This window comes from Nuphar pumila, chromosome 13, assembly GCF_984573655.1.
Source record: "Nuphar pumila chromosome 13, dmNupPumi1.hap1.1, whole genome shotgun sequence".
NCBI classification, from domain to species: domain Eukaryota; kingdom Viridiplantae; phylum Streptophyta; class Magnoliopsida; order Nymphaeales; family Nymphaeaceae; genus Nuphar; species Nuphar pumila.
In genome coordinates, this window is record NC_143261.1 from 10,791,788 (window position 1) to 10,811,806 (window position 20,019).

General features: G+C 40.7%; 1 protein-coding gene across 1 annotated transcript in view; it reads right to left on the bottom strand.

Annotated features, from left to right (window-relative positions):
• Nucleotides 1–20,019, bottom strand: part of LOC149817738 (kinesin-like protein KIN-7D, mitochondrial) — a 57,533-nt gene that overhangs the window by 18,781 nt on the left and 18,733 nt on the right. The window contains exons 17-21 of the mRNA XM_089984075.1: nucleotides 10,214–10,351; nucleotides 9,609–9,734; nucleotides 9,430–9,480; nucleotides 9,199–9,246; nucleotides 8,886–9,032 (exon numbers count right to left, since the gene is read on the bottom strand). Coding sequence (XP_089840201.1) covers nucleotides 8,886–9,032; nucleotides 9,199–9,246; nucleotides 9,430–9,480; nucleotides 9,609–9,734; nucleotides 10,214–10,351 — 510 coding nt within the window. The remainder of the gene's footprint in view (nucleotides 1–8,885; nucleotides 9,033–9,198; nucleotides 9,247–9,429; nucleotides 9,481–9,608; nucleotides 9,735–10,213; nucleotides 10,352–20,019) is intronic.

Here is a 20,019-nt window from a genome sequence, read left to right on the forward strand (position 1 = left end):
TGTTCTAGGGTTAACACTAACTCATGTTTTGAAGTTATCATTTTACCTAGGGTTGCAAACGGGGCAGATTTGGGAACGGATTTTTGCAAATTTTGGCTGTCTTAGATCCGATTAGATCTGACTACTCAGTGAATCCAAAATCTGAAACTCTTTGCATCCCTAATTTTACCCCTGTAAGTCTGAACAACAATTGACTGTAGGGTTGCCAGAGGAATGTAATTAATGTAAAAAAAAGGTTATTATTTGCAAAGATACTCGAACCATTGAACTCCCCAACATGAAACAAAACACTAACCACTACACCAAATGACTAATTGTTAGCGACTTTTAGCAAAAAATTTATACAACTATGTTTAAATTCCAACAAGCCAATCTTAATTTAACGTATTTTTTGTAGCCTGCAGATAACCTGGAAAGTTTGTCATGCATGTATCTCAAAAATTCTGAAGCAAGAAGCTTCTTTAGGAAAACATCCCTCAGGATGCTTGTCAAACAAACAAATCCAAGGCAATAACATCATCAGCGGACAGGCAGGGATGGCATCAGAAAAACGTTGGCATATAAGCGAAAGATAAGGAATTCTCCAGTCTTAGAAAATGAAGCTGCAGAATCCAAAAACTGCCATCTTTCAAAACGAAACAATACAACATGGGACAAATGTATCAAAATATGTCCTGTCCACCTATAGATTACATACAATGCAAACAAAAATTATAAAATGAGATTCACAATATCTTTTTATTCGAAGGGAAGACTAGAAAGGGATTTCAACAGAATCAAACTGTTAAAATTGGTTACACACAAACAAAAACATATATAAGTGTATAAATAGAGGCTTCTTCCCTCTTGTATTTATGCATCTCTTAAGCATTTCGTGATTAATAAAGCTTATATTTTTTATGCTCTTGGGTTTTAGTCAAAGATGAGGAGATTAAGGAGAGATGGAAAGATTATGTTGATAAGCTATTTAATGAAAGGCATGCTCAGGATCTTGGAGACTTGTCCATTCCTTTTCATGAGATGAATCGTGACTTCATGCGCAAGATTCAAAAAAAGAAATTATAGAGGCTTTGAAGAAAATGAAATCAAGAAGGGCAGTTGGCCCAGACGGTATACCTATCGAGGCTTGGAAATGCTTGGGAGAGAAAGGTTTAGAATGGTTGACAAATCTTTTTAACAAGATTTGGCGAACAAATAAGATGCCTAATAAGTGGAGGAAGAGTACTTTGGTGCCTCTATATAAGAATAAAGGTGATATACAAGATTGCACAAACTATCGTGGTATAAAACTCATGAGTCATACTATGAAACTTTGGGAGAGGGTGATTGAGTCTAGGTTGAGGAAGGTTGTCATGATATCGGATAATCAATTTGGTTTTATGCCTGGAAGATCAACTATGGAAGCTATACATCTTCTTAGACAACTTATTGAAAGATATAGAGAGAGGAACAAAGATTTGCATATGGTTTTTATTGATTTGGAGAAGGCATACGATAGAGTACCTAGGGACGTTCTCTGGTGGACAATGGTGAAGAAAGGTGTTTCTCTTAAGTACATTAGTATAATTAAAGATATGTATGAAGGAGTAGTAACCAATGTCCGCACTTGTGGAGGGGTAACAACCAATTTTCCTATAACGGTTGGGTTACATCAAGGATCTGCTTTAAACCCTTTCCTATTTGCTATAGTGATGGATGAGCTTACGAGATCAATTCAAGAAAATGTGTCGTGGTGTATGTTGTTTGCTGATGATATTGTTTTGATTGATGAGTCTAGAGTTGGGGTTAATGCTAAGTTAGAATTAAGGAGACAGACATTGGAAGCTAGAGGTTTTAAGTTGACTAAGAGTAAGACAGAATACATGGAATGTCGGTTTAGTAAGCAACGAAGTAGTGATGGGAGTGTAGTGAAGCTTGGTGAGCAAGAAATACCGGTGGCTGATTGTTTCAAATATTTGGGATCTATCATTCAAAAGTATGGAGAAATTGATGGAGATGTAACCATATGATAAAGGTTGGGTGGATGAAATGGAAAAGTGCAACTGGAGTGTTGTGCGATCGTAGAATGCCATTGCGGTTGAAGGGAAAGTTTTATACGACGACTATTAGGCCCGCTTTACTATATGGTACGGAATGTTGGGCTGCCAAGAGACATCATATTCAAAAAATGAGTGTAGTTGAGATGCGTATGCTGAGATGGATGTGTGAAAATACAATAAAAGATAAGATTCGTAACGAGGAGATACGTAAGAAGGTAGGCGTTGCACCCATTGAAAATAAGATGAGAGAGAATCGTTTACGGTGGTTTGGACATATTCGACGAAGGCCTAATGATGCTCCAGTTAGAAGGATGGAGAAATGGGAAAATATATTAGTTAAAAGAGGTCGGGGTAGGCCTAGGAAGACATGAATGGAGGTGATAGGAAAGGATATGAATGTTTTGAACCTCACCGAGGACATGGCATTGGATAGAAATGATTGAAGGAGAAGGATTCATGTGGAAGACCCAAAATGATTTTTTTTTTTGGTTCATATCGCCGACCCCAATTGTTTTGGGATGAAGGCGTAGTTGTTGTTGTTGTTGTTTGTTGTGTGTTCTTTTGACTCTTTGAAGTCTTGTATACGCACTTTGTGCTTGTGTAGTGCCTTAGTGCTTTTATATTGTCCTTTATTGGACTTGTATTAGTGTATGTGCACTTTGTATTTGTTTTTCGCATACTTCATTACACAAACTTCATATCCATCCATCCTGACTTCAATATCATCACAAGTCAGAAGAAATTAGAAACAATGGTGGTATGTTTGATTGAGCCCCATGAGACTTGGACTCATGCAAATGAGAGAATGAATCTCATTGGCATTGGCTAAACAAACATTAGAATGAATGGTCAGAAATGGACCCTCATTTGCATTTACAAATTTGAATTGCTTTTTCATTTAAATGAGAATCATAATCACAAGGCGCCTCATGTGATTCTAATTTCATATAACTCAAAATCAAATTTGATTTGGAATCACATGTGGCCCAGCAAACCAAACTTACCCTAAGAGCGAATGCAGATCCATTTCTTGAACAAACGCATGCACCAACCATGATGCACTCTCACTAACCAAACAAACACTCAAAAAAATCATCAATCATAATTTCAAGGGCTCCTAACAAGACTTAGAAGACAAAGAAGGCATCTTGCATAATGCAACCAGTTAAGATACAACATTATTTAGTCATATTGGTAGAGAATAAACACTAAATGTAACGCCCCAAAATCGTGGACTTGAAACCTTTTTATGAGAAAGGTTGAAAGCTTTGAAATCAATTATTTATCAAAGTTTGAAACAGAAGTTCAGCGGAAGATCAGGTTTAAGATGGCAAATCCCTAGACTTTGGGCGCATTACAACACAAATGCAATCTTTCCCTTATAAACCAATTTGCAACTCGAATATATATATATTTTATTGAAATGAAAAGAAGAACCACGTTTTGGTAATACAGTTTTAGTAATCCAGAGTTTTAATCAGAAGAGATGTTTTCAAAGAAACTTTATACCACATCTATCAAAAGTGTCCCCAGGAGTGCAACGTCAGGAAAGTGGCCTTGCCTTGAACGCATCACGTGATCGTGCCATCGCAAACTGTATAGCTTGTTCACCACCTGGCCATGAAATGGGTCAGTCCCACAACAGACTAGTAGGGGTGCAAAAGACAAGAAAGGACAAAGGCTACAATAAGCAAGATAATCGCTAGATCAAGCAGGAAAAGCAAGACTAACAGATCTGACAAAATGTGCCTTGAGTAAGCAAAGCTCTAGTAAAGCAAACAGCTACATACAAGAGCAGTAAGGATCATAGTGCTAAACAAGCAACTATAGCAATCCAACAGATACTAAAGGTGAAGAGTAATTAACTCTATCCAACAGTCAAGCAAAGCAACTAAATAAGACAAGCATTCATAATAATGCTCGCAATACATACAAGTACCATTAGATGGCTCAGTCTATCGGCAAATAACTGCATTAATCGTAAGGCACAAGCTATTGCATCACAAGCAATTCATAAGCTACACATGATAAGCAATCATACGGTAGCGTTTATAACAAAGATGTAACAACTAGCATAATGTTAATATTATAAGTAATTGACTAGTATGAGAAGCTAGTTATTACATAACAGAGAACTGCGTAAGCAGTATAACCAACTAAAGTAATGCCTCGATAGACGTGCATAGCTTAACGAGTAGCATACCAAACTACCGAGCTAACAAGAAAGCAATCAATTCACGTTACAACACGCATATCTCATGATCATGTGTATAAGTTATATCTTGTATCATTATGAGTCTGCCGTTGTGGGTACGCACAAGGCAAAACGTAGAAACAGTCGGAATCGATTCGGGGGTTTATTATGCTATGTATTTTATTATATCCCGAATGACTGACTGAGTCCGCTCTTAAGGGGACGGCTAGTGACCAAGAGAGTAAATCCCCAAAGGCAAACAAAGGCCCAATGGATGCGCATCCGAACTTCTGCATAAGTGACCTAAAGGATTTCCCCTAACCTCCGATGACTGGGGAAGTCGGATCATTGCCCGAGATTGCCATTAATGACTGTCCATCAGAGTTTTGTATCATCCATCCTCTCTCTTGATGAACCGTCCCAAATGAGCACGACGGAGGGTTTTTTTAACCGTCGTCCCATTCTACATGCTCTGGTCTTTCGACCCACTCGAGCATCTTGCCTGTGAAGGCGCATGATTATTATTTAGGTGAATTATACGCGCCATTGCGCGTTCGAGGCAACCACACACCTCTCATCCTACTCACCGCAGTACACAACGTACCTGTTCAAAAGTACAACCACGATGAGAGGGGTCAACTCATAGCGAGGGTAGAAACATCTCTTGTGATCTCAAACACGTGCCATTGCACGTTCGAGGTAGACATAGACCTCTCATCCTACTCATCGTAGTACACAACGTACCTGTTCAAAAGTACAACCACGATGAGAGGGGTAAAGATCTCTCACAGGAAAATCCCAACACATCTGCTTTACAAAAGTCCACAGTAAACTCATTCAAGTTCCAACTTATCGTGCTCGGGTCCTTTCGATAATCGCAAACATTCTGCCTATTAGGCGAATATCAACATAACAGGATTTAGCTTATTGTGTCAGTACACGTCTAGAGGTTACTACAGACCTCTCGTCCTGCTCTTTGTAGTTTAAAGATATCATACGTGACTAAGAGTACAACGACAAGAGGAGGAGCACGGATTCCTCGTAAGAAATTCAACAATAATCTCGTAAGAGAAGGAAGTGCACCAACTATCTTGGTTTGACTAAAAAGCCTAGAAACTAGGTCTCGTATCAGAGGTGATGTAACGGCGATCTAGCGATAGCGCAAGTACCTCAATAGGATTCTCGCCATACTCGTGCACAGGCTCCTAAACAAGGTTATCTGAGTCGTATCGGATAGGCAAACAAAGACCCAATCGATTTGATAGATCCAGCCGCTATCTCTGCTTCACAAAGCTATCCATCTTTGAAAATAGGTTTAAACCTAAGACCATCACCTTTGGAGAATCGAAGTGCATAAGTGTATGTCATGGCCTTTAAGACAAGTGAAACGATATACACTATACACTCGAAGCTGCACTCAGGGAGTGCAAGCTGACAAGCGGCAAACCTGTGCACATACTAATACAATGACAAATCAAGGGGCAAGACTCGATATGCGAAGCTGCACCGCGAGGGTACAATGCTAGAGCTACACACAAGGCATGAGATCCTATACTGATTAAGCAAGTATAAAGGACGACTCACGAGGCATGGGGTTGCACTTCAATAGATCGATAAGCGTAAGCAAGTAAAAGAGCATACGACAGAGATAAGAAAAACATATGCGCGAAGTGCGAACAATACATACAAAAGTGCAAGAGCAAGCATGACAACAACAGGAAAGTAAGGTACGAAGAGCAAAGTATGTAGCAAGGCCATGGCGCATAAAGCGCGGGGCAATAAGTAAATGCAGAAAGTAAAGTACGATAACATAAAGGAGGACCAGGATGTCCTAGAGTAAAAAGGCAGACATATACAAGTAAATGTCATGGCGCAAAGCGCGGGGCAGCAGGAAAGTAAAGAGGACAAGGATCGTGAAACCACGTCCTTGAGTTAAAAGACATGAAATGTAAAGACAGGAATGAAAAGCCTGGGCACATATAGCGAGGGAACAACAGAAAGGAAAGTGCGAGAAAGTAAAGAGGACAAGGATCGTGAAACCGCGTCCTTGAAGGTAAAGACATACGTATATATATTATACGTATACATATATCATCCTCTTTTAGTTATCTTTCTTTGTTTTATCATTTATCCGTTCATTGTCCTTTCACGCAAGAATCCCCTACCTTGAGGGGTTGCGGGTCCTCGTACGCTAGCGGCGTAAGCAAACAAGAGCTCGAGCAACAGAGGGTGAGCTGGATCCACCGTTCAACCTGAAAAGCTTGAAACGTTAGTATATGTCGTAATATAAACGAAAATCGGGTCCGGTGAGACCAGCAGCGGTACCGGACCCCAAACACGAGAGCAGGCAGGGAGCTCAGCTCCCTACAGGAGAGGGACAGAGGCAGCAAGGCCTCCTGCTTGCAGGAGGCAGATGCAGGAACTCTGCATCCTGCAGACAAGGGTGGCAGAGGAAGGGGCCTCAACCCTGCTTGGCAACAACAGCAGAGGCAGGGAGCAGGGGCTCCCTGTTTGCCAGAACAGAGAAAGGCAGGGAAGGGAGCAGAGGCTCCCTGCCACACTTGCCATAACAAGACAGAGGGGAACACCCCTATCAGAACATGAATCAAGACAGGGGGCGCAACCCCCTGCTGGGAACGAAACACCTGGCAGCAAGAACAAGGCAAGGGGGCAAAGCCCCTTCTCGGAGAACAAGCAAGGTGCAGGGGGCAGAACCCCCTGCCGAGAAGCAACAAGAGTGCAGGGGGGGCTTCGCCCCCTGTAGGGAAAACGACTGAAGGCAGGGGGGCCTTGCCCCCTGCCCGGCAAACAAAAGAAGGAAGGGGGCGAAGCCCCCTGCTGAGAAGCAAAACAAAGGCAGGGGAGACCTCGCCCCCTGCCGAGAAACAAGAGAAGGCAGGGGGACCTCGCCCCCTACCGAGAAATATGAGGTAGGGGGCTTCGCCCCCTGCCGAACACAGGATATGGTGGGGGGGGGGGGGGGGTTAAAGCCCCTGTCACCGACTACAAAAAGGCAGGGGGGTAACCCCCTGCCGACAGGAGGTGACGACAGGGACCAACCCCTTACAAAGGAGAAAGGAAAAGAGAGGAGGGTTTACCTCAGAAGACCGCGGTGAGGAGCAAGTCGTCGATGGCTGGAAGGTCGTCAACGGAGCTCTCGAGTGCCGCCGTCAGGAGGCCGGAGAAGAGAGAAGATGGAGACGATCGCCGACAGTCGGAGGTCGCCGAAACTCTAGGGCCACTGTCGGTTGAGCTGCCTCCGCAAGGGTGGCGATGGTCGGGAACACAGGGTGTCGACGGAGGCTACTGTCGCGAGACGAGACGGTGACAGGGGTAGCTCGTCGGTGCTGCAGGTGGAGATAGTCAGCACAGGCTCTAATGAGATCAAGGAAGACGATGGTGACGGCATCAAAAACTCCTTCGGCATGCAAAAAGGGATGAATGAAGGAGAGGAGGCTCTCAGGGTTGGTTGTCGACAGGAGGTCGGAAGCGGCAGCAGTAGGTCGATGACTAGAGGAAAACAAGAGGAGCCAGAGAGAGAAGAGGCGTCGGGGACAAGGGTTGCTGAAGTCCGAAGGTTGTCGGCGCACGAAGGTCGGTGGCAGCTCTGATTGCCGACGTCTGCAAGGAAGGGTCGGAGACAGAAGAGTCGTCGACGCTCGGAGGTCGTTGTTGGCTTCGATCGTCAACGTCTTGCGACACAGGGGACGGAGAGGGGGGGTCACCGGAGCTCGAAGGGGGAGATGGCCAATGGCTGCGATCGCTGGCGACGGGGAGGTCGTCGATGCACGGAAGTCATCGTGGCTCTGATCGATGGCGTCTGCCAACAGGCTATCGAAGACGGGAGGCAGAGAGGTGGTGGTCGGAGGCACGATCGTCGGCGGCTGCAGCACCCAGGACGAAGGTGGTGGCCGGTGGCAAGTCACCGGCGTCGGGGTCCCTGGCGCAGCCGATAGCCAGACAGGATGAGCAATGCATTGTTGGGGCTCGGATCTTGTCGTCTGCGTCGGTCGTCGGTTGTCGAAGGTCGTCGACGGCTGCCGTCGATGTCTGCAGCAGCTGGGACAAAGGTGGTGGCCGACGATGAGTCGCCGTTGGCCGCAAGGAAGAACGAGAGAACGGGAGAGGAGAGAGAAGGGGCGAGGGTTTCATCCCCTCGCCCGAGACGCCTGTGACTTTTTAAAGTCACAGGCTTCTCGATCGTTCGAGAAGCCAGGTCCGGGTTCGGGCTCCGGTCCAGCTCGGATCCGGGTCCGACACAACGGACCAACCTTGACACATGTCCGACGCGTGCAGGGCACACGTCTGACACGTGTCCGACACGGTTTTTTTTTAACGGGCTTTGCACTAAATCAAGCAAAAAAAACATTGAATCTCAGGTTACATATGGCCATATCTACAAAGGGCTAGTGATGATAGCAGTGTTACAAAAAAAGAGTATCAATAGAAGATCATATCATCAGTTTGTCAGTTTACAAAGGGAAACAGCCACTGGTCTGCAGCATTTTTTGTTTTTTGCAGACAAGATGTCCATTATGACTGAGCAACCAAAGACATTGCAATACATCCAAAAACTAAAACAAATAATACATCAATTACAAGAAACCATGCAGCCACAACCAAAAACTGAAACAGTAGGCTCATGCAATTACCTGAAACTGAAGTTTCTTTTTCAAGTCAACCGCAAAAGGCACTGAGACACACTGTCCAGTGGATAATGAAACTTTACTCTCCAATGCTGCATTCAGCTCCTGCTGCAGAAGAGCAATTTTCTCATGTAGTTCATTGTTTTCTGAAGACTGGCGCAGAAGGAGACAATTGTCAAAAACGTAGAAAAAAACACTATAGATAAAAGATCTCATGCCGTGTAAGAAAAAAATTATATTATGAGTTTTCAATGAAACAGGACAATCATCCAAACAATATCAAAATTTCCTACATAATCCACAAATTTCCAAAGCATACCTTTTGAAGAAGTTGCTCCTGAAGGACACGATTGTCAGCTGATTTAATCTGCACAAAGTTGTATGATTAACTATGATGGCATCCTAAAATTTTACAACATTATGCAATCAGAGAAGCATGTTCAGAAAAATGCTCCAAAAAGAACAGCAACCATTAACTAAACCAGATTATTTCATAACCATGACCACACTTAGTGACCCACAGACGAAATCAACAGAATCAAGAAGCTACCTCCAACTCGAAGGCCTTCTCATTGCATTGAGTCATCAATCTGGTAAGAGTCTACTCCGTATGGAGCCAAAAGTTAGCTTGTGATACACATAAATAAAAATAGATAACATTTTCAAGCAATAAATGTGTGTCAACCATGTAAATGCTAAGACAGATTATCATTTAAGGAATTAAAATACCTGCTGCATGTCGACCATTGATGCATTTGCCATCGAAGCCTCACCAGTTTCAATAATACGCTGTTCAAGAATTCTCATTTGCCGTCGTTTCTCCTGGATTTCTCCTTCCAATTTTTGTATCTGTGACTGCCAAGATACCAAGCAGACATGGCCAACAGTATTTAAAAAAGAAGCTCGGATAGAAGAATATAAGTAACATTTAATCAATTGAAATGAGATAAATATTCTTGTTGACAAGTTAAACAACTATTAAACAAACCGGATCAAGTGGCCAGTGTCATCAGGCGTAGTGGATACAACATAAAATCAAAACATTTTCTTCAATAAAAATGGGCTGAAAAAGCAGCGACGACTTAATGATATTGAAATTTTTAAAAGAGAGAAAAAGGATAAGAACAGGAAAATGATGATAAAAGGATATTGTTTCTCATATGCATTTTCTAGGCATGACAACCAATGGAAGAAACGACCACAAAACTGAGAAAAAAGTTGTGGTGGCACATGATGTAAAACAATAAAAGTTCTACACTCAAGCAGCACAGAGTACAACACCTTAGATAGCACAGAAAGACAATAACGCTAAAACAGAAGAGAATAACACCTACCAGAATTTGAGTATCATGTGGATCATTGACAGACTGCTCAAACAAACGCTTCAGGGTACTGGTGCTAAATGCAACCTCCCCAGCAAGCATCTTCACTTGTTCAACAAGCAAATCCATCTGATCCGCTGTTATCATGGCCTGTAGAATAAACCACCCCTGGTAAGAAGAGATTTCCTTCTATGCAAGATGAATGGAAAAAGGAAAGAAAGAAAACAAGAATTAACTTCCTGTACAAAGTAGCTCTTAGCAAATGCAGATCAAATGCTGACAACCAAAACCGCTTTAGTTTGATACACAAGAAGCCAATTAAATTTTATAAAATTAAGCTTGTCATTATGGAGTACAAAGTAAAAACACTGAACTTTTGAAAGCAACGAAAAATTCCCCTTTTGCACCGCCATTGCTGTTCATCTATGTCACAGGGACTCGCCAAAGAGACCGCCGCACCCGCATAAATGCGGGTGCATGTGCAGGTGCGGTCAATGAAGTTTGGGTGCAATCAACCCACAACCAGGATTATATATGTCCAAAATGGACTCGATCAACTTTAACCGATTCCATTTTGGTCCACCTTTTGAAGAAAAAAATTTATCGGTGTGTGTGAGTGTTTAGGGCACACTCTAACCCTCCCCACCGACCCCTCCTCCTCATGCTTGCCCTCCCCGACTCCTCTCCTCCTCTTCACCTTTTTAAAAAAAAAACTATCGGTGTGTGTGAGTGTTTAGAGCACGACTCTAACCCTCCCCACCGACCCCTACTCCTCGCTTTCTTCTTCTTCTTCTTTCTCCTGTCTTTCTTCTTCTTCTTTCTCATGTCTTTCTTCTTCTTCCTTCTCCTCCTCCCTCCGTCGCCACCTCCTCTCTTTTTTCTTCCTTCTCCTCGATAATCCTAAACCCTCAATTGTTAAAAGCGGCGCCTAGTCGAAGCCCACCCACCGGGTGGTGGGTCCCTAATTTAGCACCAAGGAGGCGTTTAGGCTGGGACCGACTAGGCATAAGCCTAAATCGGTCTTGTTTCTTTTTTGACCCATATGGGTCATATAAAAGGGAAAAAGGGGGCCCCAATTGCCCCCTTTTCGCACTCTCTCCCTCTCGGTTTTTGCAAGAAGAAGAGGACGACCCAACCAAGGTATGCTCTCTCTCTCTCTCTCTCTCCCTCTCTATTTTTGTTTTTTGCAATAAAAAGAAGAGAACCTCACCTTTTTTGTTTGAGATCCTCATATATGAGATTCGGTGGATTTAAACACAACCATATCTAAGATCTAAACCCCATCCAATCTACCTCCCTACTCAACAGATACAATGTTGAAGTGTCTCAAGTTGCTGCAACAAAAAATAGCAGATCCTTCAGTCCTTATGTCGATGGGGAGCAAACCAGTGATCCCATAATTCCTTCCTAGACGAGCGCTACTTTGCAAATCGGAGCATATCTGCAAGCAACGTCTTCTCATGGCGGAGCGAGCAAAATGAAACCCTTCCTCCACTCATCAACGCAATAGAGTTCTTCATCATCAAGCATGGCCTCACTGCTGGAACAACCACTATCGATGGTAGGCCACATGTGCTCTCTCTCTCTCTCCTATTTTCAGTGAGTTAATTGTTGGGTTTCTGGGAATTTGCTTAGTAAATGGATCGAAGATGTTACAAGATAGCTACCAACAACTATTTTCATGGAGTGGGCACCCTTGCCTTCCCAATGGGTTTGCTTGGGACTCGATTAAATGCAACAATGATGACCAACCTGGAGTAAGTAAGGGTGCTTGTAGCAAATTGCAAAAGGCCACCAACTTATCAGCTATTTGAAAAGAACACACAACTTACGGGTTATTATATTCAACCACCTAGTTTTCTTTTTCATTTCAAATGTTGAACTAAGATACAAATTTACAGCTTTGCCTTTTGCTTCATTGGTAGGGGTCTCATTAACCTGAATGTTTTCTTTTGGATAAAATAAAGCATCCTACATTTTAGATGGCGAGACACATGTTAAAGGTATTTCAGTTGTATGGTTTGTTTATTCAATTGTACATTTCTTCTTATTTGTGTATTGCTTATAATATGCCTATTGTTGTTAATTTTATTGTATAAATGATTTTATTTTTTGTATATTGTTTATTCACATTGTTAGTTCTATGGTTTGGCTATTCAATTGTACATTTATTCTTAATTTTTTTGAGCACGTTATTAGTTGCATGGTTTGTTTATTCAAATTCAATTGTTCATATTTTCTTATTATTTGTCTATTGATTATATTATGTCAATTGTTGACTTGTTAATTTTTTTGTATACAAGATTTTATTTTTTGTATATTGTTAGTTGTATGGTTTGTTTACTCATTATTTTTTTATAAGATCATTCAATATAATTTCTTTACAGTGTTCGACGACATGTTATCTTTTGTCTATTGCTTATTGTTGATTGATTTTATGTTGAATACATGTTTCTTATTAATTTTAACAGTTTGTTTACGTATTATGTGTGTTTTTTTTTAAAAAAAATTATTTGGGGCAGCGCCTAGTCCAACTAGGCCCTGCCTAGACCCCGTCAAGTCTTTTTAGGGGCTCACCACCTAGGCTTCGCCTAGTGCCTTTGACAACTAAGGTTGAACTCAAGTCTCGGTTCAGCAGAACTAAACCCAAGCTTGAGTTGGGTTCTACATTCGGCCAGTGTTTTTAATAAATTTTATTTTAATAAAGAATTATTTTTTTGGTTTTAAGGACAAAAATGGTGAATTTCTGCAAGATGAATGGTGGATTGTTAATTTGATTTATTGCATGATGAATTGATGATATAATAATTGTCTTTATTTCATTAGTGTTAACTTGAAATTGTTAAAAATTATATATATATACCCTCCCCGCATCCCCGCACCCCCACACCCAAGTTTTTTTAAAATGTCGCATCTGCACCCGCACTTTTGTGACATAGCCATTCATTATGCATAAAACTATGAGAAAGGTGTTCTTCTCAAAGCAAACTCAATGTAACAACTTTCCCAAATAATTTTTTGCTTATTCAACACTTTTGACATACTTTAAACTTGTGAAACTCTCCTTAAATTTGTATGCTACTTGTTATTACCTATCATGAACACCTCCAGTACAATATGGAAAAAGGAACAGTAACAAGTATCTAAACTGCCACTTTGATGTTAGACTTAACTGTGCCAGTTATACTTGGGCCATATGAAGGATCTGATTTGGTCTAGCGCTTGGCTGTATTACCAGTAGATGAACACCTATACAAAATTTTGTGGTGCTTTTGTCTGCACTGTTTGAAGATGGACATATATTTTCTTACAATTTTGAAGACGATATTATAAACAACTGTAGCAAAGTATCAGTAAAAAGTTGAAAAACTGGAGAGGGAAGCAAGGAAGAGAAAAGGTTTAAGATAGAAAACTTGTAAAGTTGAGGTACAATAAACTAAGGCTCCATTAAAAGAATGATGGCCAAAAGACAGCCAGAAAAGTTGGCCAAATATTGGGAAACACATACGAGTTATGATCTTCTGCAAACAGCAAGTGCATTTCTAATAAAATCAATTATTTCATAGCACTACAATAGGACCTAGAATTGTGATGAGTGATATGCAAGAAGACATGTACGTTAACGAAAGAAATGGATAACAAGGAAATATGAATTATAAAAATTAATACAAACTTACAACAAGCATCAGAAAAATATAATGAAAGAAATGTCCCTTGAAATAGCCTAGATTAGTTGTGTTGAAAAGAAGAGTGACCAATCAAGACAAAAGGAAGCAACGAATAGGACATGGATGACCATGGCGTGACACATGCTGCACCCTAAGGCTTGAACAGATGAAGAAATCAATCTCAAAAGGTTATGCCAGATCAGACGGTACATGGCTTCCGGATGATGATGATGATGATGATGATGATGATGAGGTTGATATAATGAAACAAGTCGCTAAGAATTTATAAAAAAACGAAACTTGTAAAGACTAAATTTCTAATCAGACAAGATAGTAGAGATTTCCCCTAAAAAGAAGTGACCCATGAAGGATTTCAATAGCGATGAAAAACTTCAACAAAAAAAAATACAGCCCCGATCAGCAGCACTTTGATAGCGCCTTTTGAGCAACGCAACACAGATGCGAAAATGGTCGGCATACCGTCTCTGTAATATCATGCATTTTCACACTTAGTTAAATTTGAAACTTTCAAAATTTTGGCTAAGTATAGAAGAAAAATCGGTAGAAACTCGATATTAGGCCGATGTTCTTTGAGTCTGGGCTTGGCCCAGGTCTCATCGACAAGGTCTAGACGATCCATTCAAAAGATGATAAAGGTTTTGTTTTTTTGACCTTTAAATTCAAGCGAAATTCAGGTTAAATTAGGATGAATTTAAGAAGCGAAACTCGAGTTGTATATTGTTGGACGCGTCTCGAAATTCTGAGCATAATGATATTTTACTTTTTCGAATTCGGGCTACGATTGGCCCAAAAATCGTAATTTTTTCAAAAAAGGAATGCCTCAACGGGCCAGGTCCGAATTTAGATCGGGTTGGATCCAATGAATTTGATCCAAATTAATATGGATCTGGACTTTGCCCAGGCCCCTATTAATTAGGAATTGATCCAGCCCAGGACCCAATTGATATTTTACTTTTTTGAATTCGGGCTACGGTTGGCTCAAAAATCATAATTTTTCAAAAAATGACCGCCTCGAAGGGTCGAGTTAGGATTTGGATCGGACTAGACCCAATGCTTTTGATCCAAAATAACATGAATCTGGACTTTGTCCAAGACCCATATTAATTAGCATTATATCCAACCCAGGATTCAATTTGGGTTTGGATATGGATCTAGATCAAAAACATACTCAATGAAATCACAACTTTAAATTCAACTTTCATATTTAAATTGAAGTTAATTAGAGTTAAAAAGACTCCCAGAAGAATGAGGTACCCTCTAGAAGTCTTTGGATATTTAAATATTAATAATTAATTAATTCTGAAATTTATTTTTGTTAAATTGTTTAGGACTCCTTAGAAGAGTCCTTATATAGGTGTATTAGGCTAAAGAAGGTTTGAGAAAGTTTCACGGAATTAAAAAAAAAAAATTTGAAAAGTCAACAAAATAGAGTTTTAAAAATTTTGGAAAGTAGAGTAGAGACTCCCAATTAGGAGAGCTCCCTCTCCAGCCCATCAAGAAGGGGCTGGAGAGAGAGAGAAAAAGGGGGGGGGGGGCGTCACCCCCCTATTCTCTATATAATGTTAAAAAGAAAAATTCATGGACTCCAAGAGAGAGAGAAAGAGGGAAAGGGAGAAAGAGAGAAAGAAAGAGACGAAAAGAGAACAACAAGAAGGAGATCTCTTCATCTCCAGCCGTCTGGTGCTTTCAACCATCTGTTTGTCTTTCTTTCGATTTTCGGTTAAGGTACAGGTTCTTTCTCTTGATTCGAATGAAAAAGAGAGCATAGATGGGTTCTATGTAAAATTTTAGTGGAGACACAATAAGAAAATAGTACAACAACAACAACAATTATGCCTTCATCCCAAAACAATTGGTGTCGGCAATATGAACCAAAAAAGAAAATCATTCTGGGTCTTCCACATGAATCCTTCTCCTCCAATCATTTCTATCCAATGTCATGTCATCGGTGAGGTTCAGAGCATTCATATCCTTTCCTATCATATTCATCCATATCTTCCTAGGCCTACCCCGACCTCTTTTAACTAATATATTTTTTCATTTCTCCATCCTTCTAACTGGAGCATCATTAGGCCTTCGCCGAATATGTCCAAACCACCGTAAACGATTCTCTCTCATCTTATTTTCAATGGGTGCAACGCCTACCTTCTTACGTATCTCCTGGTTCCGAATCTTATCTTTTATTGTATTTCTACACATCCATCTAAGCATACGCATCTCAGCTACACTCATTTTTTGAATATGATGTCTCTTGGCAGCCCAACATTCCGTACCATATAGTAAAGTGGGCCTAATAGTCGTCCTATAAGAAAATAGTAAATCCGAATATTTACTCAAAGATAAATGTATGAGATATACGTAGTTTCCCTTTTCGAAATCTATTTTGGAATATGAATCTGTCTTATATATATATATATATATATATATATATATATATGTGTGTGTGTGTGTGTGTGAGTGTGTGTGAGTGTGTACATTTTAATGTGTTGTAGATCCATGGAGCTGGACCGATCTGCCATGTATTTAACAAGCGCAGATCTGGTCCAGTAAGTTTTGAAAAAGAATAATATAATGTGATCTGCATATAGCTGGAAAAATTTCTGTGTATGCTTATAGTCACGTTAGAAAAGAAATTCTGCATTGATTATTGTTCATATTAGAACAGCATGTATTGTCGCATGTTTCATGTCAATTTAGTCCTTTAGATTCATGTGAAATATGAATGCAAAAGAAAACAGTTTATGCACAGTTCATGATGGTGAATCTGTTGATAGATGCATGATTGATTTTGTACCAGAATTTCCAAAACCTGTACATGCATGTATATTTGACAAAGTTTTCATATATATTTCTGGAATTTGAGTGGCTAGCTGGTGCAGGTTTGGCAGTCCCTGCCAGGCCAGCCACTCGGCTGGACTGGAATCTGGTATATTCCAGACCCTGCCAACCCATCGGTTGGGCTGGAATATTGACAAAAAAATAATAATAATATAGTTGTAAGAAAAAAAAATCTATATAAACCCTTTTGGTTGGGTTGGCAGGCAGCCCAGCCGAAGCAGGTTCGGTTGGGCTGGTACAGGAACCATCGATACACCTGGATATACTTCATGAAAAGTAGGTCAGAAGCTTTCCTTTTGTTTCAGAACTTTCTGTCCTTAGTAAAAAATCAATTCTCATTATCATGACTTACGGGTTTTTGGATGTGTTTGTTATGTGCACATTGATTAGTCCTTGAGAAACAAGTTTCATGATAAGGCTCAGAAGTGTAGATTTGTGGGATATGCAGATGTCTACGAAGGATACAGATGTTATGATCCCATTAGCAGACGCATCAAAATCTCGAGAAATGTTGTTTTTGACGAGCTAAACTTCAATCATAAAATTGGCACAGGTGACATGTCCTCTTCCTCAGTTGAAGTTTATTACCCGTGGTTGAATTTAGAGTTCTTTGATAGTTCGAATGAAGAATGTCATTCGGACTGTGTGCAACACGAAGAAGAGAGTCCCAAGATCGTTGGTATATCGGAATCGCAGAACTGTGAAGGAGCACCACCATTGGAATCGGGAAGATATAAGGGCATTTCCTACACTAGACAGAGAACGACTGCTTCAGGACTCCTAAATCAGACTCAAGAGGTTTCACCTACCTCCTCACACACCCTTGACGTCAGGAGATCCACTCGCATGCGACATCCTATTGATAGGTAGGTCAGCTACAACAATTTCTCCATGGATTTTCAACTCTTTTTTACTGCTCTCAACAAGGAGGATAAACCTATTATGTACTACCAGGCAGCCACTTTTAAGAAATGGGTAGAAGCTATGAATGATGAGATGCAAGCCTTACATGAATGTGAAACCTGAGAATTTGTTCTCAGACCGCTTGACAGAAATGTGGTAGGATACAAATGGGTCTACAAAATAACGTATAAACCAGATAGGACCATTGAACGATACAAGGCAAGACTCGTGGCAAAGGGTTTCACACAAGAAGCAGGACAAGACTATGATGAAACCTTTAGTCCAGTGGTGAGAATGGGAACGATTCAAATCATTCTTTCCTTAGTTGTTGAACATGAATCGACACTGAGTCAGCTTGATGTTAAGAATGAATTTTTGCATGGAGATTTGAAGGAGGAAGTTTACATGGAACAACCACCTGGATACTACGAGAAAGATTGTAAGACAAATGTATGCAGACTAAAAAGGGTTATCTATAGCCTAAAGCAAGCATCTCACTCTTGGCTTGATAGCTTTTCTCTTGAGATTCAGAAGCATGACTTTGCTCACTCCCTACTAGATCACTCATTGTTCATCTTTAGAGGGCAAAATGTGATCACCTTATTGCTAATTTATGTTGATGACATTGTCATCACATGAAACTCTGAGGATCATATCAAAGAAGTAAAGAAACTACTGAGTCAGAGATTCAAAATGAAAGACCATGGTGCCCTGCATTATTTTCTTGGAGTTGAAGTTGATAGTCGAGCTAACGGGTTGACTCTCACCCAACACAAGTACACGATGGACGTTCTAACCAAAGCAAGTATGAAGGATTGTAAACCTCTAGGGACTCCAAGTATTCTTCACCAAAAACTGAGCGCTCATGATGGAGACTTGTGTGAGGATCCCACCAGGTACCACAGTCTAATAGGGATGTTACAGTATCTCACATTCACTCGACCTGATATTGTTTATTCAGTCAATCAGGTCTCTCAGTTCATGCATGAACCGTGTACTGGGCATATGGAGGCTGTTAAAAGGATACTCAAATATCTGAAAGGAACAGTTGAGGATGAATTGATATATTCTCCAAAACCATCTGACAAGGACATACGCGAGATTACTGTATATTGTGATGCAGACTGGGTACGAGATCCAGATGAAAGAAAGTCTATATCAAGATATTGCATCTTCATTGGAAGAAATTTAGTATCCTGGAGCAGTAGAAAACAAAAGGTCATTGCTAGATCAAGTACTGAGGCTGAGTACAGATCTATGGTTGCCACTACTGCTGAAGTCACATGAGTCAGACATTTGCTAACTGAAGTGGGAGAAGTGATATCTCGGTTTGTCTTGTTGTGCGACAATCAAAGTGCTCTCAACATGTCATTCAATCTGGTTCATCACAGTCGTGCCAAGCACATTAAGATCGATCAACATTTTGTTAGACAAAAGGTTGAAGAAAAGGAGATCGAGCCCGAATTTGGTAACACTAAAAGACAAGTTGCAGACATATTCACAAAAGGCTTGACCAAGGATCGTTTTTGGACACTTAAAGGCAAGTTGTTCATGGTTCAACACCATGATCAACTTGAGGCGGGGGGTGAAAAAGTCTATTTGTCTATATATGTATTTATTATTTTGTATTTTGGGTCTGGATAATATATCAGACCCGACCCATACTCTAAACAAATGATATATATACGTATTTTAGGTCACGATTTCATTATTGAAAATCGTGACAGACGCAGCTCCTCTTTCTCTTTCATCTCTCTTTCACGTGTGATAGCTCCTAGTGAAATCTATCGCCATGTCCCCCGCTCTCTCTCTATATGAGAGAGAAAGAGAGGGGAGAAAAAGGAGAAGAAATGAGGGAGGAGAGAGAGAGAGGGAAGAAGGACAAACGAATGAGCATGAGAGAGAGAGAGAGGAAGAAGAATCGGAGGAGGAAGAAAGTGGTGGAGAGAGAGAGAAAGAGAGAGTAGGGACTTGGCTTCTCCTTCTTCTGTCAGTGCTGGAGCGAGAGAGAGGGAGAGAGAGAAAGAGGGTCTCTCTCTCTCTCTCTCTCTCTCTCTATATATATATATATATATACACACACACACACAAGATGGATTCGGTCCAACCCGATCCAAAATCCAAACAATATATATATATAAATATATAATCATGTCCCCGTAACCACAAATTTTGAAATCGTGGTGTTGTACCCTACGTACCTGCACCCGTACCCGTACCCATGTGACATAGCTTTTGAGTAAGAAGCATTTGTAGACAATCACCAACCTTTTTCATTTTTCTTTTCTTTTTTTGTATCTTCAACATTTTATGAACGCCAAGTGGAATAGTTGAACAGAAAAGTAACAAATTCTACAGTTAGCAGCAACAAAAAGAGTGAAGAACTTA